Source organism: Callorhinus ursinus, unplaced genomic scaffold (genome assembly GCF_003265705.2).
Source record: "Callorhinus ursinus isolate GAN/ISIS: 27379988/994484 unplaced genomic scaffold, GSC_fseal_2.0 scaffold7, whole genome shotgun sequence".
In the NCBI taxonomy this organism is placed as follows: domain Eukaryota; kingdom Metazoa; phylum Chordata; class Mammalia; order Carnivora; family Otariidae; genus Callorhinus; species Callorhinus ursinus.
In genome coordinates, this window is record NW_027397069.1 from 71,213,791 (window position 1) to 71,238,418 (window position 24,628).

At 34.8% G+C, this 24,628-nt stretch overlaps 1 protein-coding gene across 4 annotated transcripts in view; it reads right to left on the bottom strand.

Annotated features, from left to right (window-relative positions):
* NUP58 (nucleoporin 58) overlaps window positions 1-24,628 on the bottom strand; it is a 61,560-nt gene that overhangs the window by 12,315 nt on the left and 24,617 nt on the right. For 3 of the 4 annotated variants that reach the window (XM_025875174.2, XM_025875175.2, XM_025875172.2), the window contains 6 exons: window positions 23,909-24,027; window positions 23,391-23,473; window positions 19,717-19,918; window positions 14,197-14,295; window positions 12,492-12,587; window positions 9,058-11,216 (listed from right to left, as the gene is read on the bottom strand). In XM_025875174.2, the coding sequence (XP_025730959.1) occupies window positions 11,047-11,216; window positions 12,492-12,587; window positions 14,197-14,295; window positions 19,717-19,918; window positions 23,391-23,473; window positions 23,909-24,027 (769 nt within the window). In that variant the 3' untranslated portion in view covers window positions 9,058-11,046. Of the gene's footprint in view, window positions 1-9,057; window positions 11,217-12,491; window positions 12,588-14,196; window positions 14,296-19,716; window positions 19,919-23,390; window positions 23,474-23,908; window positions 24,028-24,628 lie in introns of those variants that run through there. The other variant, XM_073894769.1, reaches the window with a different exon arrangement.

Sequence of the window (24,628 nt, forward strand, 5' to 3'; positions counted from 1 at the left end):
GCAAGCTGGTGCAGCCACTCTGGAAAACAGTATGGAGGTCCCTCAAACAGTTGAAAATAGAGCTACCATACGATCCAGCAATTGCACTACTGGGTATTTACCACAAAGATACAAATGTAGGGATCCGAAGGGGTACGTGCACCCCAATGTTTATAGCAGCAATGTCCACAATAGCCAAACTGTGGAAAGAGCCAAGATGTCCATCGACAGATGAATGGATAAAGAAGAAGTGGTATATATACACAATGGAATATTATGCAGCCATCAAAAGGAATGAGATCTTGCCATTTGCAACGACGTGGATGGAACTGGAGGGTGTTATGCTGAGTGAAACAAGTCAATCATAGAAAGACATGTATCATATGACCTCACTGATAATGAGGAATTCTTAATCTCAGGAAACAAACTGAGTGTTGCTGAGTGGTGGGGGGTGGGAGGGATGGGGTGGCTGGGTGATAGACATTGGGGAGGGTATGTGCTATGGTGAGCGCTGTGAATTGTGCAAGACTGTTGAATCACAGATCTGTACTTCTGAAACAAATAATGCAAGATATGTTAGGAAAAAAGAAAAAGAAGAAGATAGCAGGAGGGGAAGAATGAAGGGGAGTAAGTCGGAGGGGGAGACGAACCATGAGACACGATGGACTCTGAAAAACAAACTGAGGGTTCTAGAGGGGAGGGAGGGAGGGGGATGGGTTAGCCTGGTGATGGGTATTAAGGAGGGCACATTCTGCATGGAGCACTGGGTGTTATGCACAAACAACGAATCATGGAACACTACATCAAGAACTAATGATGTAATGTATGGTGATTAACATAACAATAAAAAATTAAAAAAAAAAAGAAGTGACATATGCAACTTCCAGATCACACTCTTAAAAGAAAAGAGGTGTCTTCTCCATGCTTTCCCTCTTCCCATGAGCTGGTATGCAAATATATTCCACTGTGCAGACAAGAACATTATTCTCCAAATAGCAGAACAACATATTAGGAGTCTGGGCCTCTGAGTCTGCTGAGCAGTCACATCAACCCTGGACTGCTGCTTGGACCATCATATGAAAGAGAAATAAACTATCTTTTTCAAGCCAATGCATTTTGCGGTCTCTTAATAAAGCAGCATTGCCTGTATCCAAAGTAATATGAGCCATACGAAGTAAAGAGATGACAGAACCCCCCACCTCATAGAACAGGGACACCAAACGTCTACACTAGGAGCCACCCTTTTCATCTAATGGACCAGAAGACAGTGATTATTTTAGGCTTTGCAGGCTGTATGGCCTCTGTCCCAGCTAGTTAACTCTGCCATTGCAGACCAGAAGCAGCCACAGACAATAAGTAAACAAATGGGTATGGCTGTGTTCCAATAAAATTACTTAAACAGTAAGTGGGCTTGATTTGGCCCACAGGCTATCGTTTGCCAACCCCTTGTCAACATATTATTAAATAAATAAATAAAGTGTCTAATAAAGAAAAGATTCCTGTTGTAGCCTTGGCTCTCTCAAGTGAAAGAAAATTCTACTGAGAATTCATTACTCAGAACAGACTCTCAGAAGCAACTATGGTTTCAAGTCACACTATATATGTGGTCTAAGAAAATCTTCAGAGTGAGATGTTATTTTGAAGTGGACCTGGGTCAGGGGCCTAACAAAAGCAAATGCAAATCCTCTGGAACACATCTTCAGCCTCAAAGAATTCCCAAAGATAAATTCCTATCAAGGATGAGCTCACACATAAAAATTATAAAACACACAAGGAGAAAGACAATCACTTTGAACAATTCAGCAGAAGAAAAAACAACAAAATCAGATTCTATTGACTTTAGATACCGGACTTATAAATGACAAACATAAAATGAGTATATTGAATAATGCATAAAGAAAACAAAGTGTAAGTAAGGATAAGAGATTATCAAAAAGTGACCAGGCATAGTATTTAAAGGACAAATGAGAACTTCCACAAAGGAAAAAAAATTGAAGTTTAAAATTAAGTGAATTTTCAATAAAATTACCAAAATGATTAAAATTTTTAAAAGATGGTCTAAACACATGAAAAAATGGTCAACATCACTGGGCATCAGGGAAATACAAATCAAAACCACAATGAGACACCACCTCACACCAGTCAGAATGGCTAAAATTAACAAGTCAGGAAATGACAGATGTTGGTGGGGATGTGGAGAAAGGGGAACCCTCCTACACTGTTGGTGGGAATGCAAGCTGGTGCAGCCACTCTGGAGAACAGTATGGAGGTTCCTCAAAAAGTTGAAAATAGAGCTACCCTATGACCCAGTAATTGCACTACTAGGTATTTGCCCCAAAGATACAAATGTAGTAATTTGAAGGGGCACTTGCACCTCAATGTTTATAGCAGCAATGTCCACAATAGCCAAACCATGGAAAGAGCCGAGATGTCCATCAACAGATGAATGGATAAAGAAGATGTGGTATATATATATAACAGAATATTACTCAGCGATCAAAAAAATTGAAATCTTGCCATTTGCAACGACATGGTTGGAACTGGAGGGTATTATGCTGAATGAAATAAATCAATCAGAGAAAGACAATCATTATATGATCTCACTCATATGTGGAATTTAAGAAACAAAACAGAGGATCATAGGGGAAGGTAGGGAAACCAAAACAAGAAGAAATCAGAGAGGGAGACAAACCCTAAGAGACTCTTAATCATAGGAAACAAACTGAGGGTTGCTGGAGGGGAGGGGGGCGGGGGGATGGGGTAACTGGGGGATGGACATTAAGGATTAAGGAGGGCATGTGATGTAATGAGCACTGGGTATCATGTAACACTGATGAATCACTGACCTTTACCTCTGAAACTAATAATACACTATGTTAATTAATTGAATTTAAATTTTAAAAATAATGAATAAATAAAATAAAAATTAAAAAATAAAAGTCTAAAATCACAAAGACAATGAGAATAGGAAAAAAGTTAATAGCAAAGGAATTTTAGGAACTGTAATGGAAAAGTAACTTAGCAGATCAAGAGGAAGGGGAGGGGCAGAGGGAGAGGGAGAATCTTAAGCAGGCTCTAAGCCCACCATGGAGGCCTGCTCCATCTCACAACCCTGAGATCATGACCTGAGCTGAAAGCAAGAGTTGGATGTTTAACTGACTGAGCCACCCAAGTGCCCCCAAGAAAGCTACTGATACTTCTGTAAGCAGGGGTGAAGATGGGACTGAAAACAGAATTGACTAAAAGCTTTAAGAGGTGAAAAACTGTCACTTCCAAATGGAGAAAAGGGAGACTGCTGCTTTTGTAACAAGGCTTATAGAAACAGTTGACTCTTTAAATTGTCATGTGATGTTGATAAAAAATAATTAAAAAATGAAAATAATTCTGCTATTTTCAAGAGTAAGAAATTCACTAATAATTCAGTTAGAGGGGCATAATATTGATAAACAAAAATATGTCTTTAAATGTTCATATATCATCAAAAATAGGGATGACTTTCAATGATACATTTTCAATCTTATTTATATACAAATGATTTTAATTGTATCTGTATACACACAGACACACAGATACACACACCTCACATACAATTACAGTTTTAGGGGGAAAAAAGTACAAATAAGGCCACATCCACATAGGCTCAACACTACCTACATAAGGATTCTAAAAGTGGTAGTTTTTAAAAACTTAACAGATTATTTCAAAAATAAGATAAAATCATTCCATCAAACAAGTGCTCAGTCAAGAAGGTCCAATTAAAAGACAGTTTATTCCAGTTTCCACAGTGGCACCTACAGTTCGCCAAGTAAGGTAAGAATAGAATTTGTCACTCATGTTGTTTATCTAAGAGTTGGTGTCAGTGAATCAAGTTATCATGTCTATCTAGGAGAAAAATTTTTAGAAAGAAAAAAAAGCAGGGGCGCCTGGGTGGCTCAGTCAGTTGGGTGTCTGCCTTCAGCTCAGGTCATGATCTCAGGGTCCTGGGATCGAGCCCCACATCGGGCTCCCTGCTCCGAGGGAAGCCTGCTTCTCCCTCTCCCACTTCCCCTGCTTGTGCTCCCTCTCTTGCTGTGTCTCTGTCAAATAAATAAATAAAATCTTAAATTAAAAAAAAAGCATTGGCCACAGAGATTTAACTTTTCTTCTGCCTTCTCAATATATAACAATATAGAAGGCATTAAATTTGGAAATGACACTGAGCTGAAAGTACTATCATTTAATAATGGGTTTCTAAAAGACTTCACTAGAACACTTGGGATACTGAAGTTTGAATCTCTAGCATCATCACTTAGGACTTGTATCACTTTGAGCAAATTACTTAGTTTCTTCTCTCATCTCTAAAAGAGAAAGGATATCACCTACCTTAATGTTACTGTAATGCTCAAAAACTTCATGACTGTCAACGCACTCTAGAAAGTGGTACACATGAAGTCTCCTTTGAGTTCTGCGATTCTCTAATTACAACCTGGCACCAGCCACCTCACTGAGTCTTCTAAAGACAACTTCATACAATTATGAAGTTGCAATGGTAAATAAATACAAGACCATAAATTGTATAACTTAAAATGTCTTAATTCTTTTTTTCTTCTCATTGACTTCTCACTCATTCCCAGAAATCATTAAAAAAGACATAAAAATTTAAAACTTCTCCACAGCAAAAACAAAAACAACCATAAATGGGTGAAAAGGTTAACTGTGAAACATTTGCAATACAGAAGAAATTATATAAAATATTAAGGACGCCTGGGTGGCTCAGTTTGTTAAGCGTCTGCCTTTGGCTCGGGTCATGATCCCAGGGTCCTGGGATCAAGTCCCCCATCAGGCTCCCTGCTCAGCGGGAAGCCTGCTTCTCCCTCTCCCTCTGCCTGCTGCTCCCTGATGCTTGTGCTCTCTCACACTCTGACAAATAAATAAATAAAATCTTTGAAAAAAAATTATATAAAATATTAAGAAAGTTTGAGAGCAACATGAAGGGGGGATGATGACATAATTTTCATTTAAAAAAGTCACACGGATCCAAGACTAAAGGTTTAAAATTGTTAGTTTTTCCAAACATCTTTACAAATAGAAAGTGAATACCTCCAAAGAGCTCTTACAAGTAATTTTTTAAAAGACAGCTAATACCACACAAAAATGTTCAAAGTCCCTCATAATTTAAGAAATTAATAAAACTGGATGCCATTTTCACCTATCCTACTAGAATTATTTTTAATAGCAAAAAAAAAAAAGAACACACAATCTAAATATTCACCAAAACGAACTAGTTATTAAACAACAGTGTGGGCATATATGCTATGCAGCTATGAAGAAAAATAGTAGGTATCAGAATGAAATGTAACTGAAACTTCCTCTGGAAAGTGGGGTATTAGTTGCCTTTTATCCCTTTGTTGTTCAAATGCAAAATTATCTTTATTAAATAAACATGTGGTTCTTTAAATTCAAATTATTAATACGTCATTAAAAATAAATGATATTCTGGGGCACCTGGGTAGCTCAGACCATTGTGTCCGACTCTTCGTTTCCGCTCAGGTCATGATCTCAGGGTTGTGAGATCGAGCCCTACCTCGGGCTCCACACCCAGCACGGAGTCTGTTCAAGATTCTTTCTCCCTCTTCCCCTCCCCTTGCTCTCGTGCACTCTTTCTCTCAAATAAATCAAATCTTAAAAATAAATCACTCATTGCTCAAAGCCACCTACTATTACAATTTTTTTGGAGTTTCCCCAAGTCAAATTAGTATCACCTCTGTGCTCTCAATAATTTTCTTTGTATCTTTATCCTATCACCTTAATAAGAAGCTCGTATTGTATTATACTTATTTACATATAGTAAGAGTTAAAATCCTAGACTCTAGAAAAACAGCCTGGGCTTACTGGCCCATCTACTTACTAGTGACCATTAAAGATTACTTAACTTCTCTGCACCTATTTTCTCATTTGTAAAAAAGAAATAATAGTATCCACCTCCTAGGACTGAGGAATAAATGAGTTCATATACAGAAAGCTCTTAAGAGTAGGCCCTTGCCTCCACTAAGCACCAGATGTTAGCTGAATCTGAGCACAGAAAATACCCTACTCAGATTTATTTTCCTCTAAACTCCGAGCAGTGACTTGCATACAGCAAATACTAACAAATGTATACTGAATTAAACTGACTTGCTACCAGAGGATTCAAAGAGATTGAGGATGACAAAAACAAGGTCTCTGAAAGTTAAATTTACAGCCCACTCTTGAGCACTGCAACCTTTGTGAGCCTGGTTTTTTTGTTGTGCTTCACTGGCAGATTAGGTAGAAGAGGAAAAGTGCATTAGATTGAGTAGGAAAAGGCAAAAAACAATTTGGACCATGACCAATTTTTCCAGTAATCCTTAATCTTTCCTCTATCTGCCATCTCTGAGCACCTGAGCTGCTTGCCCATTTCCATGGTCTCCTCAGGCCAGTTGAGGTTCATCTCTCTGTAAGGAGAGATCTAGTCTCACGCAGTCTGAGCATGTAGTGCTCTCTTGGGTTCCAGGAGTCAGGCAAACCTTCCTGGAAAGGCTTTCTTGCTAAACTTCTTACTGTCCTAAGAGTCAAATAGCCCAAACTGCTCCCCCTTACCATTTTGAAGGTGAGCAGAGCACCCCTCATGCTGGAATGACTGGCTTTTCTCTGAGCCTCTTCATAGGGAAGCAGTGGGAAAAGGTGGCTACGGGAGCGTGGCCCCTGCTTCTTCCTAACAACTCTTTACACCCTCGATATGACTATTTACCAAGTCCCATAGCCCCTTGTACTTACCTTGCCTTGATCTACAGTTTATTGTATACTTGGAATTTTCCCCATCTAAATCATGTAATGTCATTACCCTCAGTGCCTTTGAGAGTTTAGGCATGGAAATCAGTGTGCTATTCCTGTTACCACAGAAAACCCCAGCTCCATGATTTGACAACCATGTGACATCCAGTAAACTGCTTAAATTAAACCTCAGTTTCTTCATCTAGAAATTGGGAGTTTTTTGCTTTATAGGATAATATTGAGATTAAACAGTGTATAAAAGTTGTTGTGTTAACACACACACACATATATATAACAGTGTATAAAACTTAAGTGTATAAAAGTTGTTGAGTGTGCCGCCCAGAAGAGACTACACACTCAATAAATGGGAGATACCCATAAGGCAAAGGTGCCTTTGTGAATGAGATTTAAACTAGGCCCTGTGGCTCAGATTTTTCAGGACACTGACCCTATGTTACCAAGTCCCAAGGTTGCATCCCCTAAGTAATAACTTTGTGGTGTGACCTCCAAAAAATACAGTGCAGCCAGGTTTATACACAGTGAAACTGGAACAAGGCACAGAGGAAGGGGATGCCAAAGCAAATGTGATAAATCATTCAAAGCCAAATATTTCACACACAAAAATCCCATTACAATATTGCCAAAAGCACTATTCAAATTCCTTTGTTCCCAAAAAACACTATTTAAGATTATTTGGAAGACATTAACTTGGGTTTACCGTACCATCACAGAACAGTTAATCTGCCTCTGTTAATAATGCAAATGACCTTGTACCAACTGCAGGAAAAATCAGGATGCTGTTAGGAAAAACAATTAACCAAGTATCTAATAAACACTGTAAAACGTTGTTGAAAGAATAAGAGACCTAATAAATGCATGTATCATGCTATCCATATTAAGATGTCAACTCTCCCCAGATCAAAATGTATTTTATTTGTATAAACCCAATCAAAATCCCAATAAGATCTTTTAAAGAAAAATAATAGGTACTCGTTTATTTTAAAGAATAAGTGTCCTAAAATAGCCACCCCACACAAAAACAAAAACAAACAAACAAAAAAAAGGAGTAAGATAGGGCAGCTTCCCTGTCAGGTACCAAAATAAAGCACCCAGCTCTAGTGATTACCAGCAGTGAGGTACTGGTGCAGAGCAAGAGCAGTGATGCTTGCAAAGTATCAGGGGCTCAATTCTATTATTAATACAACTACCCATCTTTATCAACCACATTTTTCAGATGATAAAGCTTAAGGTCTAGAAAAGTGAATAACTTGCCCAAGATCAACAGGATCAAGGCAAGGGTCTGAACCCAGCTGACTCCAGGAGTCCAAACTACCTCACAAGAAAAATAATGTTCACTACCTACAGAGATCATTAAGAAAAAAAACCCTACTAAATAACCTGGTATAAAAATGGACAAAGGATATCAACATGCAATTACATTAACATGCAAATGGCTAAATATATATTAAAAAGCTCAACCTCACAAATATTATTAAGATTGATAATATCTAGGGTTACAGAGAATACTTGGAAATGGGTACTCATACATGCTGCATTAGTGTATTACTTATACAGCAATTTTGGAAGGCAATCTGGCATTAATAAATACAATTTGTATGCCTTTTCAGTAATTCCTCTTCAAACATCAGTCCCAAAGAAACATTAAACATAAGCACAGAGAGCCATGTACAGATATTCACTGCAGCTTTTTCTGCAAAACTGAAATACTGGAAAGAACTGAATTGCCCAACCACAGAGAATATGCTATGGGATGGTACATAAAAAGCAAATTACATGGACTGACATGGAAAACCATGGCGATCTATCATTAAAGGGGAAAAAAAGCAAATCATAGCGCATACAGATTTTTAACCCATTTGTTAGAAAAAAAAAGGCTCTAAGAGAGAATGATAAAATATAAGAAAACGAGAGAGAGAAAATAAAAGGGAAAAGGAAAAAATGAACATTTGTACACGTTATATGGGAAACAGCATTTTTTAAAGGGGTCCAAAAGGATAGACACCAAAGTATGAACAGTATATACTCAGGGGAAGAAAGTGGGATTAGGGCCTGGGAGTTGAAGGGGACTTTCATGTTCTACCCAATATTCTTCTATATAACTGTGTTTTCGTAATCTTGAGAGGACAAAAGCAAGTGACAAAGAACTTAATATCTTGTGTTCACTCTATAATTTTTTAAAGAAGCAATATATTTAACCTGGTAAAAAGAAAACACTAAAAACTGACCAAAGAGAATAAAAGAGCAATAAAGAGAAAATTACATTTTAAGAACAACTACTGACACCTATAAAGATTCAAAGCAACTGACACAATAAATTTTATTGTTTACATAATGATAGGCTCTGGACAGAGTGAAGACAACGGCAACAATGACAACACATTTAAACTCCTATCACAAATTGATCTGTTACAAATTTCCAGTGCTTCAACATATTAAAATGTAAAATATATAAAGAAAAAAATAAGAAATATAAATACTCAGATTTTTGCAGCACAATGCAATGTCCTTTTAAAAAAAAGGTTTGCTGTAATTGGGTATTTAATTCTGACAGTAATTCAAAACACAAAAATCCCATATTTTCCTACCCTTCCCCAAAATCTGGATCTGGGGATTGCAGTATTAGAGAAGTATGCAAAAATAAAAACAACTTCAGTGCTCAGAAACAAAGCATTTTCCTTATTTTAATGCATCAAGGCGCAAAAGTTTCAATTCCAAAAAGCCAATCATTGCTATATGCGGATAAATAAAACAGATTTAACAACACTTTAATAATCAAACCCAACTAACATTATACTAAAAATATATGTGTGTGTATTTATATATATATGCAATACCTATTTTAGAAAAAAAGGTGTCTTGGTGAAAATGATTCTGAAAATATTCACTTGATGCACATTATGTACAAAACCTTCTATATAAAAAATTAAACTATTTTCAATGAAATTCCATGTTCACATCCCATTTGAAAACTGTACTTGAAAGATAAGTAGGTCTACCTAATGGTTTCTGTCTGAAATCATGGCTAAGGCAGTTCTCTTTCCAAGGGCCCTCTTTTTCACCCACTCTATGTCACTAATACTAATATAGACAAATATTACACAGATGAAATCTGACATGCCTATGTGTTATTACCTGGAATTCTGTTCACTGTTAAAACTGGATAGTTTACAGTTGCTACAAAGAATACATTTTTTTCTTAAAATATATTGTTTCTCTATTCCAAATTAAGCACTTACTTAAGACATTAAGAGGCTGATAAACCACTCCATTTGGTGTCAATATCAATAGCCCTATAAGAAAGAACTCTGTATTGGAATAGCTAGAAAAGTTTCCACTAAAGTAATAGTGCATCCTTCACCTGCATAGAATCAATTTGGCTTAATAGCTCTTTGCCCCCAGACACCAGTCTGGAGTTCAAATATGCTCTTGAAGGTTCATCTCAGATATGAGAAAACATCTCATATAGGCAATATGAGGGTATATGGAATAATAAAAGCTGTGAAAGTCTGTTCAGTGATTCTTACAGCACTCCTCATTCAGAGTAGCTGTTAGAGGTTAAGGTGGAAACAAAAATGGAAAAGACTGGGGGGCAATGAAGCGGAGTTGGTCAAATATTTACACCAGTAATCATTTCACTAAATCTTTAAGCAAATAACTGCAATGACCTGGTACCTCTAAGCTCACCATTCTACAAGCACTGAGGATTTGAAGCTTAAAAGGTGAAAAATAGAATACCCTTAGAAAAGGGGAACAAGTCTGAGGCAAAAGTTGTAGGTCTGTAAATATATATTTTATATGAACACACAACTGTGTGTATTATTCTGCATATATTTACATAAGTATTCACAAGATGCCCTGCAGTGTAGTTCAAAAGGCCTTTATCAAGGAACAAACTGATTCTAGTATAGGACTCAGAGTTCATACCATCTGTATAAGAAACAAATGTGCATATATTCACTCATGTAAACCTTATCAACAAAAACATTGCTACAACACTAGGTTAAATAGGTTTTACTAATCAGTGATGTAAACAGAACATTTCTTACACTGACAATCAAAATAATGAAAAATACACAACTGGGTTTCAAATTCACAAGAAAAAAGATGTTTAGCATGGCAAACAAGAACAAAGTTCAGATTCCAGAGTAGGGAAAAATATCAAAACTTTATAAATCTCCTGGGATGCAATTTAATTACTGCATCGATTTTAGAAAAATAGACTCATAGAATGAATGATGCTGCTATGAATTCTCTCAACCACATCAACCCGTATGTTTATCTTTTTCCTCTTTTGTTTCCAGCTGGAGGTTTCTTCAACTGAAGGAGTTGTCCTCCTGTTCCAAAACCTGCAGAGGCAGGATTGGACACCCCAAATGTCAAACCAGCTGATGCCGTGATGCCAGGATTGCTGAAGTTAAACCCAGATGTACTTGAGCTGCCAAAGCCTTATGTTTAGGGAAGAAAATATTCATATCAGAAGTTAAATAACAAAAACAAATATAAAAAAATGGGGATGAGAGGTAAATTTCTAGCTAAAAGAATATATAATCTATAAAAATAACAAATATCTTAGAATCCTAACTTTGTAACATGGAATTTTACAGGAAAATAATTTAGCTAACAACTAAGAGGCACCTTTAAAGACAGAAATTTAGTGATCCAGGCCAAAAGAGAAACCTCAGCACAAATAACTGAACTCTACAGAAAACTTCAAGTTGTCATATACTTTCCTGTTAATTAAATATGCCATGGTGCCTTCCTCCTCAGCCCCTCTAGAAACATATTCTCAACAAGTAGAAGAGAGACTTTACAACCTTTGGACCCATTCCTGTAATCCTAAGTCCTTCAAGAAGGCCTTAACCCACGATTTTCAGGGCAATGAACACACCAAAGAGTAGTACCAATTGTTCTGATTTTATAAGAACCCTTGCAAAATGAAGATCAAGAACTATCACTGCCTACTTAACTAGGAGTACCATATTTAGATTATAATTCTCAAACCACTGAATTCTACTGTAATTTTACTCTTTTGGAACTGCTGATTTTAAATACCACTTAATATTAAATGGAATTTCCTTAAAATTCCCTCAATTTAAACATAATTTAATAAGTATTATGTCATTATTTCAGACATGCTATTTATCCCTAAGCACTGCATGTTAAAACAAGCCAGTATTTATGAACATAGAGAAAATGGAGAAGAAATCTGGAATTTTCTACTCAAAGAGTCAAAAGATTATATACCTATTTCAAATGAACAAAGAATCCAATTAATCATCATCTCTAAGCCTGGTGTTCTTAAAACCAAAGGGACTGATAACTAAAGAACATCTCTTTGGGAGAAAAATTATTCTCCTAAATAAATAATGATAAAAACTGGGTTAAAACCTTTATAATGATGGGTTATTTTTATAATAATGAAGAGACTCGTTTAACCATGAAACTAGTCTTTGGGTTTAAAAGACTCTCTACTTAGTTAAAAGAGGACATAGTTACTTATTATATCAAACTAGTAAGTCTTGTTAGAAATATTTCACAAACCTTTTAGTTTATAAGAGAGATAAAACTACATGATTTGTTAGGCTTGCATGCTTCATTCAGGGGGTAGAAACTGAATCAGGGATCATTTTTGGATACTGGAAATAACAATACTTATACTTTTAAATTAAATAATTTGCATCTTTAAATTTGCCTGAAATTCAGGCCAAAAACACACAAACCTGCACTAAGACTTCCTGAGGGTTTATTTGTTGTTCCAAATCCAAATGTGGAGGCCCCTGTGGTGCTGCATCCAAAACCAGAGCTAGTTCCAAATCCTAGTGGAAGGGTGATAGAGAAATATACAATGGTATGTAAAACATAGGTTAAAGGATACTGACAAGTAAAACCTAAAATTATCAAAGGTCTAATAAATACAGTGCTATTACAGAAACCTGCGATTTACTCTTTTGCATAAGGCTTTTTGGAAGAATCAGGTTAAATCTGAGATAAACATTTTTTTATGTACTTAGACTAAATTTATGACCCATCAGTAATTTTTAAAGAACAAAGCTATAAAGAACAAGATCATATCAGTATTTTCTCTCCCAAATGGACTAGAAATGTTAATGACCATTCAAATATGATGTCAAACAGATATAAACATATCTACTTAGGGATATTTCATTAAAAAAAAAAAAGACTGACTAAATTCATAAATAAGCATGACATGCACAACAATTTAAATGCCAAGTACCATAAGGTAACTTTACTCTGCTTTTTACCAAAACGTTTTCACCTACAAACTTTTACCATTGAAAACTTGCATAATTACAACTTAGTCAATCACGTTAAATCTACTCAGTAACGGTAGGCTCCTGTCACATACCAGCCGATGTTAACAATTGAGAAATTTAGAGCGGGAGCATCATGGTTTTTCTTTTAGTAATACTATTCACAATTTAAATAAAGAAATATTTTTCATTACATAAAGTTGAAGAGGTGATTCTGCTAAGTAAAGACTGTTCCCATTCTCTTAAAAGTCAAGTGCTTTAAAAATAAAATTCAAATTCTTAGGCTACTCTGCAACAGCTTATCTAAAATACTGAGTTTGACAGTATTATGGCCTATAACGCTAAGAAATATGATAGCAAACTGGATTATAGATCATAGGACATATGCTGTCTGCCAAAATTCTACTAATTCCAATAGAGTCTACTATATTAAGTAACCTTGACTGCTCACTGGCTTCCCTCTTATGATGATGTATTTTAGTGGAAATAAGGGAACCTTATTCATATATGACAATACACTTGTTACAATACACTCTACTTTCAAATACCCATACCAGGGAATTGTGAATATGTTTGTATTTAGCATGACGTCTTGTAGAAGACTTACCTTACTAGTTAGAATTAACTTATAAAACTATTAATTGCTACATATACAAGTATGCATAAAGGCAAATATGCCAAAAACGCTCAGGAAAAGACAGAAGCCAAGCTGTTCAATTATAAAAAAATTATTTCCCCATTTAAAGTGTCATTTACAGAAGAAGAAGATAATGATTAGTAGGATGTATGTCCAGAAGTAGTTTGGACTCCAAACCAATGTTATTAAGACTACTGACTTTTTAAAGTTAATTAAATTTATTAAAACTAAGTAATTTTCAAGTTCACATTTTAGCATATTGCTTTGAAAATATGAAAATCCCTACCAATTAATTTTACTACTCTTTTGTACTTAATATTCACCAAAGATGAAATGATTTTTTTAAGTTCTAAATCTAATACCTTCTTAGAAAGCACTAATTATGTTTGGAGAACTGTTTTTGTCAGATGGAACCTTCACTTCCAAAACAGCAGACCCTCTTAGAAATTTTTTACAGGCTACTATCAATTCAAATGTATAATAGTCCATTGCAATATTAGAAAAGTGAAAGTGTACCTCCAAGGTTTGAAGAACCTAAGCCACTTGATTGCAAGCCAGTGCCAATACCTGAGCCGAATGGCGTTCCAAAACTAACTCCCAGAGATGGCTGTGGCCCTGGTATAACAAAACAAAACAAAAACAGAAACAAAACAAAACAAAACAAAAAATGGGGGGGGAAAAAAAACAAATTTGCCTTACTCTTTCAAGATTAAAGTTTCTTTATGAAATTATTTTTTAAATAGACAGTGATTAATTTTGACAAATGCTATTTGCTAAAACTCAATTTTCAGGATGTCTCCCCAGCCTTATTTATCTATCCTAACTGATTTACCTATCCAAAACAAAATTGTTTTTAAGTGACTTGTTTGTGCCATACAATTAAGAGGCTTACCACACTGAACGATGAATGTTAATTTACCCTACTAAATAATTTGAAATCTTTAATGTATTGTAAATTATAATTCTTTTAGTTTTACTTCTAGAGTTTTACTTCTAGAATGGTTTTAGATCTCCCCACTTGTTTTCTGATGAAATTACTTGGTGTAATCAGTAAAGGTTTTTATTTTCTTTTCTTTTTAAAACAAGCTCCTTATCGTTAGAGTCAAGTCTCAACTGATCAAAGAGACTGACACTAACGTGGCAAAACTATCATGTTACTTCATAAGAGTAAGTACCAAAAAACTAGGCATCACTTTTTATATGAAATATAAATAATATATACAATAAATAGATAAAAAACAAGACAATGTTTAATTTTATTAAATTTATTGTTCATTTTAAAGCAAATCAATTACACAGTAACATGACAATTCCAACTTGTTCACAAAAAGTGATAACTGAGTTCTATTATTAAGCTCTGCTACATTACACCACTTATCACCTGATTAAATAAGATAGATAATGAACATTTACAAAGGCACCGCTGTGTACCTTGACAGATTCAATACATTCAAGATTTCAATTCAGAAGTTTCTTTCCAACATTTTGGAAAATGTACTCAGATGCAGAACAATTAATTAGTCATCCTTTTCCCGTCTGTCGCTTTAAAGATTTTGGCTGAGTTTGTTTGGCAAGAATAGCATCAAACTTACTAGCCTCTCTTTTTAACTACTTTTTTTCTTTAACTAAGCAGAATACAAAAATCTAAAAATCTCTCATTTGATAAATAATTTATGAAAATTATTCAATAAATTTCATAGTACAATCTTCAGTCTTGTCTTTTTCAAGCACAGTGATCAGTGCATCTCAAAGTTGAGGGAACTGCCAAAGTAATATACAGTTTGAAATTTAAACTTTTCAAAAAAATCAAAGCCTTCAAGTTGTTCAATGAAGAATGAGGTTTGTATATTCAAAAGGTAGTGTAAAATTATAAAGCATTAAAAAAAAAAAGAGGAAACTGCATTTTGCTACACTGGGACAGAAACTGGACTTTTCAAATAGCTTCTACCCAGAAAATAAAGAATAACAACTAATAGCAGCCAGAGTTCTTACACTATTATTAAAAAATAAATTAAAAAAGGATTTAAATTTTTACATCCAGTTTGAGATCAATTTGAGAATAAAATACCTGCCTAGCAGCTCTTTTGTAAAATGTTACTATAGGAAAAAGAAACTAAGCATATTACTCTCTTATTTCTAACAAAAATAATACGTAGAAAACACACGTCCAGTTTCTTGAACACTGAGAGACTTAAGTGTCACATGTTGATAGGAGGCACTGCTGGTGGAAGACCCTAAAGAATAATGCACACCACAGCCCTCAACCCTACAAGTCATTAAAGAGTTACTCAAATAACATGCTTTTTGTTGTGTGTGGGTCTGTTTTTAAGAGTAACCCTAATCAATATTCAGGATATAGGTAATCAAGAACTCTGACAATGACAAGACTTTCCATTGCACAACAGGTACATGATACTTTGAGTTTTGTACCTTCACACAAATTCTGAAGGCAACATCATTTATAAAACTAGTAGGCAAATGTATAACATTTTTTAATATTAAAAACTCATGATAAATATCTCCCATGCCAAAGTATTAGCATATATTACACTCTGGCCACCATATAAATTAGTTTCACTATTAGAAAGCAGAATCTAAATCCTTCAGGCAAAAGTCACGTAAACAATTCAAGAAATCTGTTTCAAAATCTGAATAGTCAGTCATTCAATGAGAGGCTTAGTTCCATAAATAAAACCAAGTTAGTAGTAATATATCCCAATAATTGCCCAAAGTGAAATCTTCATGTAGAGTAACATTTTACAAAAGTTACCGTATAATATATTCACACACAACAAAATCAAGTTTAGCACTGTAATTCATATTTTCCAGAATAAATTCTACTTTCTTAAAAGTAAAACTGCATTCACAGGAAAAGGACTAAAGTGCTAAAATTTTTTAATAACTTTCAATAATACTCAAAATACCTAATGTAATTAGTATGATTATTCCTAAGTCATATTTTAAAAATAATTTTTCTTAGAAACAAAAAAATGCCTTTTCCCCAATTTGAAAAATTTTACTTACTGATTTAATGGGGAATGTTCCTTTGGTTGTTAAATACAACAAAACCACAAAACTACAAGAAACTAAAATGAAATACTTAAAGTCTCCTATTTAACACTACATCTTAAATGTCCAAACCTACACTAAAAGCTAGAAATTAGGAATTCCTAACAAAATGTCTCAGCTCTCCTTAAAAATAGCAGCTAAGTCACATGAAAATAGTCTTATTATGTAAACATCAAGAACTTTTAAAAGTGTCAAAACACAATAGCAAAACTTAATCCCAATACATTAGCTTAAAACAATCTATCCTAAGTTAAAATTATACTGATAACCCTAATGTAAATGTCTTAAGCTTTTTAAGAGGCTTCAAAAGCACTGATGGACAAGTGTACTCAAGATCTACTAATATGTCATTTACCCATGTATTGATGCTTATTTCACATATAATTAGCCTGCTGGTTTTTCATCAATTCTCTTCAGCCTTCAGAAGCAATAACCATAAATCATGCAGGCCTAATCTCTATTATATTTTTTCATTAAAAAACACCAAAGAAAAGTTAAGAAGTCACTTAAATCCATACCTCCACCTCCAAGAAAGACTACGTAGAAACCACCTTCAGAAGGTAGAAGCCTAAGAAGCTATCTGCACTTTTTACATTAATGAAGAACCCATATGCAACCAAAAGCAAAACCCCTGACAACTCAGATCTTGCACAGATCAACAGTGATGTATAAAAACAGCACACCAGCTTTACCTAACCGAATCTAGATGGTCTTTAAAATTTGTTATTGGCACTTAAAAAAAAAAAAAGAAAAAGATGTCCTCAAAGTCACAAGACAAAGAATAAGTCACTAAGTACAAAGCACAATGCAAGAATTTCTCAACAGGCTGTAACTCATGAAAGCAGTACGTATCTAAGAGACCTCATCCATCTCCCTGTAGTGGTGACATGACCAGAATAACTAACATTCTAAGATGCATAAAGGAATGCACTATGGAGCTGGGGAGGCCTTCAAAGAAACAAAAGGAAAAAGAGAAGACATAATGCAAAATTGTTATTACTACTGTTTAGCTTCTCAGTTCTAAAAATCCACACAACTCAAAATGAAAACAATGTAAGACTGTTTAAGGTTGATAAATTACAATCCTGCCAGCCGATGTGGAAGCCCTTATGTGGGTTTCAGAACTGCAGGGAACACAGAAAGCAGTCAAGTTTCCCTGAAGCGTGGCAAAAGTCACAATAAAATTAAATGAGCAAAGGCTCCTCAAGATGATTACTCTAAATCAAGCTAACACTCTCCATGACGGAGAGCAAACACCATACTCAACTCGTATTGTTTACCTTTGTATCCTCGGAGCCTAGCACGTAATAGGCACTCAAATGTACAGAACGAACATATATCTTCATAAGTCCATGAGCCCAAAATGCATGACCTCTCAAGACTGTCTACATAAGAGAACTAAAAACAACAACGCTGACAAGTGGTTTTGCTTCAAATTTAGTTGTATACCACAGAATATAATTTATACCATGACATTTTAAGTAACTGACCTTTCTCAAGTTGTATTTATTAAAATGGAAATCCCTTATATTTTAAAGAATACTTAACCCAAACCCATGCTTATCTGATCTATTGTAGGATTAATATTGGAGCTAAAAAGTAAATTGGTATTACGTTGGTTTGATTAGCTGGTTAAATAATCAGGAGAACTGATAATCACTAATTATGGGACTGATTCCTATACCGACTTGATAGGAATCAGCCACATAATGACTTTTTTCCCTCCATAACTTGAGAATGGAATTCTACACTCCAGCCAGCTAGAGAACTACTACAGAGTGCTACTGTGAGCCACTATTCACATGGGTCCAGCCATGGAATGTGGACGATTTGGCATAAACCAATCATCAGCCATTCACTGATGGTAAGTCAATTCTGTCATCTCCAAATGTGAAGAAAATTTTTAAACTGCCAGTACTGAAAACCAGAGAATGCTTCCCTAGTAGAGGCAGCCTGAATGCAATCTAGATATGCCTGTGTTTTACTCTTTTTGTACTATAATTTAATACTGGACTATATGGAACTCTCAGAAAGACACATGCTATAGGAATAAGCATTACTCAAAAATTTATGAATGAGTAAAGTAAAAAATCAATATCCATTAAAACTATATTTTCTACGTCATACTTCAAGCCTGACAAAAAAAGAGACTGCAGAAATAAAGACAATTTCCAAAAGACACAGGACCAAACTCCATACTGCAGAACTAGACTACAAAAATGTTTCTCTTGTTAGAAGTGGAATTAAACCAAGGACTAAAATTATCTGCTTTCCAGTATCTCACCAATTATTTTCATCATCTGCCCAGCTTCCCAGTTCATACTTCTTAATGTGCAATCCAGAACATCTCAAAACATCTTTTTCCTGCTCTTGCTACTGTTCTGTTCATTCTGAAAAGGTACAAATAATTCTAGCATGTACTTTCTTCCAAATTTGGTTAAGACTGTTTCCAGTCATTATGCATAAAAACAACCAAGTGATCTTCAACACACCTTTAGTCATAACAATGTACTTCATCCTAAATGTGGGTACTCTGTAATCACTATGTATGAAGAAACGAGAATGCACCATCTATCAGTATCATATATGAAAAATGCAATGTATGGCTGGATTATCTCTGACTTTAAAACAATAAATGATACAATCACGATTTTAGAATCTAATATTCTTAAATGTAATTCGGTAGTGAAACACCATGTTCTAAAGGGCATTTATAGCAATACAGCAAGTAACATTAAGTAATTCACAATATTCAATATCCAATTGATGTATAATTATTGCTAAGACTACCCTGCATTTTTTTTATCAGGTATGTTTATAATTGTGTCCATCACAATTTTTAGATTGTATTGGAACAGCTACTCATATAAATTTCTTCAGTGCTAACACAAAAGGAAGACTTAGAAAAATGCACATCAATGTTCTGCATTTGAACAGTAAGAAGCTATAACTTGAATGCATTCAGACCTGTAGCAGGCTGTTGCTGCTGTGTAAGTGTTGCAGCCATGGCAACGGCTGCTGCATTTGGCATGCTGCTGAAAGGGGTGGGTCCAGTAGTAACTCTGGGTGCATTCTGCCACTTCTTGGCTTCTGCTCGCCTGGCTTCAAACACATCTACAGCATCTCCCAAGAACATTTTCCTATAGCCAAGGTACTGTTCTTTTAGCACCTAAACAAAAGAAAAAAGAGACAGTTAATTAAGTTCTTTGTTGCCTTTGGAAATATATGAATAATCTAACTAGGAAATAAGTAAGCAGACAGAGGAAAGACACTGCCAATATTACACACTCGCCCTAAAGTGCAAATCAAAAGGAGGCATGGTGTGGTTTTCTTCCCTATTTTTGTCATATCTTTATAATAAACTGCCTAAAATATTCTGGCTCCATGACGCCCTCTTTAAAATGAGTTACCAAAGCTTTTAAACAAGCCAAGTATTATCTAAAATTTCATTTTCAATATTCCAGTTTTTCACGTTTCCCCCTCCAACACCCAACCTTTTGATAGCTTTTACATTCAAAAGGCTAAAAACTAGTAAATGCCTTCTTTAAAAGGCCTGGGTGACACGGGTTAAAATAAGAGGTTACCTTAGCAGAGAGAGCTTGGAGGGTATAAAGAGAACTTTTACTTTATCAATATTATTTGACTATTTTACAATGAGAATGACTTATGTTGAGCTTGTGTCACCAAACCAGGGGGGTGGGGACAGTGAGCTTATAATTTCAGATTAAGAAAGGTAAATTACCAAATTCATAAAGTGGACTGGTTCAAGCAGTGCAACATCTGCCCTGATTAAGGCCATTAATGGGAGCAATCCTACTTCACATCAGAATTACTAAATACTTTCATTAAAGGTTTAATCTAACTTGGATCAGTTTCAAACAACTTTTTGAAGAGATGTCGAATTTTCAGATTTCCTACCATTCTCAGCAGAAATTAGTAAGTATTAGTCTTTTTGGTCTTAACAGGTAGAGCATTTAGAAATCTATTATTTACAGTATTTAAAAGTTATCATCCCCTTTTGTGTGGATATCAGTATTTGATGTTCCAGTTCCAAACTTTCCTACCTCTATAATGTATTGAAGCAGGCCTGCCAAAAACTGAAAACTGCGGGAAATCCAGTCAGAAGTAGGGTATGTGATATCAGAAGAATGAATTTTATTAAAATTGATCTCCCCCTATTCCGTCCTCCCTTTTCTCTGTGCAACTGTGCAATTATATGCCCATACCCATGCAATGTTTAGCATCGATGGCCCATAAATTTTAGTTCTACTTCAGGTACTAGAAAATAATGACCTGCCTTAGAGACTGGAAAAACAACTGGTTTAAGGAAAGGGGAAAAAAAAAAAAAAAAAACCTGACCTCAGCCATGATTTATATAATTACTGATACAATGTCCAATTTTGTTAATGTCCATGAAGACTGGCTGGCTCAGGTAGTTTAAGCCTGTTTCAGCAGATTATCTCATGAAAAACAATACACAAGAAACAAAAATAAAAAACACTTCTTGTGAGATTTCTGTAAGTAAGTAAATCTCAAAATTATAGTTTGCTCACTAAAAGCAGCTGAAAATAAATGGCAACACAGCGCATCTGCTCACAGATCATCCTTTGGTTCTTAGGAATGTGCATTACAAAAAAAAAGAGTAGGTCAAATTGTCATGTCAAGTTTATCCAAAATGATCAGAGGTGATTTTGTGTGAATCTGTCTCACTGTTTTATGGTCATGTTACTGAAAAGGGTAGTTTTCAAACCAGAGAGGAGAAAATGCCATTGAAAAAGCATGTATACTTACAAATAACATGTCTGGAATTTGCTTTAAAATATTCCAGGGGGGAAAAGCATCTCTGTGTGGAAAATTGATAAAGCAAGACCAACAGAATCTTGATAATGGTTGAAGCTGAGTGGTGAGTAGCTGGGCATTCATTACAATAGTGCCCTACTTTCTGTGTGTGTGTATATTAGAAAACTTTCACAATAAAAATTAAGAAAAAAAAAATCTGTACAACACAGACTTCAAAGTATCAACAGGGAATCATCTTTAGCCCTTTAAAAAGCTAAAGTAATATTTATTACAGACCTATAAATTTCAAGAAAATTCGATAAAAATTCCTTCTTTAAAACTAAATTATCTAAGCGCCATTTTTCATGTGGGCGGAAGAAGTTGCTGTTTAGTTTTCGTTTCCTCGTGGGATGCCGTAGAAATGTCTTCTGTGCTGCTTCAGAGCTGGAGTTGAGGACGAGGAATATTGCTATATAAACCACAAGCTACTGCAAATAATGCTGCTTGCTATTAACATGGCTGTACAAATATCTCCTTGAGACCCTGCTTTCAACTCTCCTGGGTATATACCAGAAGTGGAATTGCTGGATCCTATGAGACTGGACAAAGACTCAGAGGAGTCTCCTGATCCCAGGACCCAACCGTGAAGCAGAGGTTCTCTGATTTCATTGCATAATGGCAAAGACACAGTTTTACAGGTTGAAACTAAATCACTGGGATAGAGATAGCTTGCAAAATTGCAGGGAGGGAAAGTTGCAGGGAAGGGAAGGAGACCCTGGAGAGAACGGGGACAGATGGGGGAGCTGAAGTAGAGGACAAGACGAGGGGGGTTCCAAACTATGGCAGGGGCGCCAGAATGGGGGAAAGCAGGAGGAGAATATAAACCCCAAGTATTACACAGTTTTATGAACAATGTACTGATGTGTACTGTTTCTAGCCCTCTCATCAACTTAATTCAAAGCAAAGGTCTCAAGGATGGAATTTTGGAATTATAGAACTGTGCCCAGTAAACAAGAAGTCAAAATCCATGGTTTTTCTCATTACATAAAATTGTCATATTAAAGTTACAAATGTTATCTCCAAAAAAAAAAAAAAACAACTAAATTATCTAAAAAATTTGGTTTGGAATTTTAAATATACTAAAGCAAAGGTCCAAAGTATGCTCATTTCAAACATGGTATAATTTAAATGGTTAACTTTTTAAAAAATCTATTACCATGTACCAGATTAAAATAAAAATGAAAATAATGGTAATCTCAAACTGTATTCTACACAGTTACTAATTTATTTAGACTCAGGTTTGGATACTTTGAATTTTAAAGGTTTTTCTGACTATATAACTCCAAGGAAGAATTTAATTATACTTGCCTAACTAGTTGGAAAAAGTATACTTACATTTAACATTTCACTTAAATTTTAAAAACTAATATTACACAAGGTATAAAATGTTCAGTGACATATTATTTTATTTATATTATTTAATAAACACAAATAGTTCCCTGTATTTAGAAGGGAAAAATGTAAGCATTTGATGACCAATAAGTATTTAAAAAATATGAAAAATTAAAGCAGTGCAAAATGATTTTGCTACTAAGAATGTTTATTTTCTGTAGTACTGCTTATAGCAGTAGAGATGGAAACAACCTGCATGTCGAACAAGAGAGGCCTAAGGAAACTATGCATGTATATACAATGAAATCCTACATAACTACTAAAAATGATGCTGAAGAAATATACATATTAACACAGAAAGTTGTTTACAATATGCTACTGAAAAAAGTTAAAACAGCTGATTGCATAGAATACTCGGATCTTTTTGGAAAAAAAAATAGATCACTAGTGAACTGGTAATGAAAACTTACCTTTACATTTTCATGAATAGACTGAAGTTGTGCAGCTAAAGCTACAAATGTTTGATAAATTTTCTGCATAGCCATTGACAAATCTATAAAAGAAAATTATATTATCACACAAATATCTATATAACACAATCGGTATTTTTCTATTACTTGAGTCCAATTTTTGGTACAGTTTAAAGCATAGGAGGAAAAAACTACATGAATATTTGCATGAATAATGAATGAGAAGACAGCACAGTGAGCACACTAAGAGCAGGGTGTCTGCATTAGTCATCAGGGGGAAGGGAGGAAGCCCTGAGACTTCTGTCCTGGTTGGCATAGTAGGAATTCATAATAAAGCACTTTCTACTTACAGAGAATAAATATCTAATCAAGGCCTTAAGGAAATTTTCTTATAGCAGCTTAAGACAACTACTAGTAGTTATTTAGAATATCTATTATGTAATAACACCTTAACCTTTCTCACCAAAACATAGTGCTATCAAAAAAAAAAAAAAAAATCACCGCAGAAAATATGTTACCTTGAGGGGTTATATGTGAGTTATTTGCTTGAGTGGCAAGATGGTTTTCTAGTTCTTCGATCTGCTGTCTGTACTGCTGAAGCTGTACCTCAAACTGCTGAACCAAGATTCTGAAGTAGCTACACAAAAACATTTACAAAGTCAGATCAAAGTTTTAAAAATATTCTTTTCCTTACATTCAAAATACCAAATAAATAAATATATGTCCCCATTTAAGTAGGCCTTTAATTTAGTCTGATGACCTAATGACATAGCACAGATATTATTGAAAGAAAAACTAAATAAGTTATCAAGGTATCAAAAATAGATGCACATCCTTACTCTAATCATGAAAAATCCCAATTAAGGGATAATCTACAAAATAGCTTTATACTCTTCAAAAGAATCAGGGTCATGAAACACAAATAAAGACTGAATGGGAGAGAAATAACAACTAAATGCAAAGTGAATAGGATCCTAGAATCGGAAAAGTACACTAGTACAAAACAGATCAGATCCTGGAAAATAAAAAGCACTTTAGTGGCAAAGTCAATAAAATTCAAGTAAGTTCTGTAGCTTGGTTAGTATCATATCTATGTTAAGGGAAGCAGGGTAAGGGATATAAGGAAATTCTCTATACTACCATTTTTCAAATTTTCTTAAGGTCTAAAATAAGTTCAATGTAAAAAGTTTGTTTTTTTTTTAAAGTGCAATTGTCAATCAGGTTTTACAAGCAAGTAC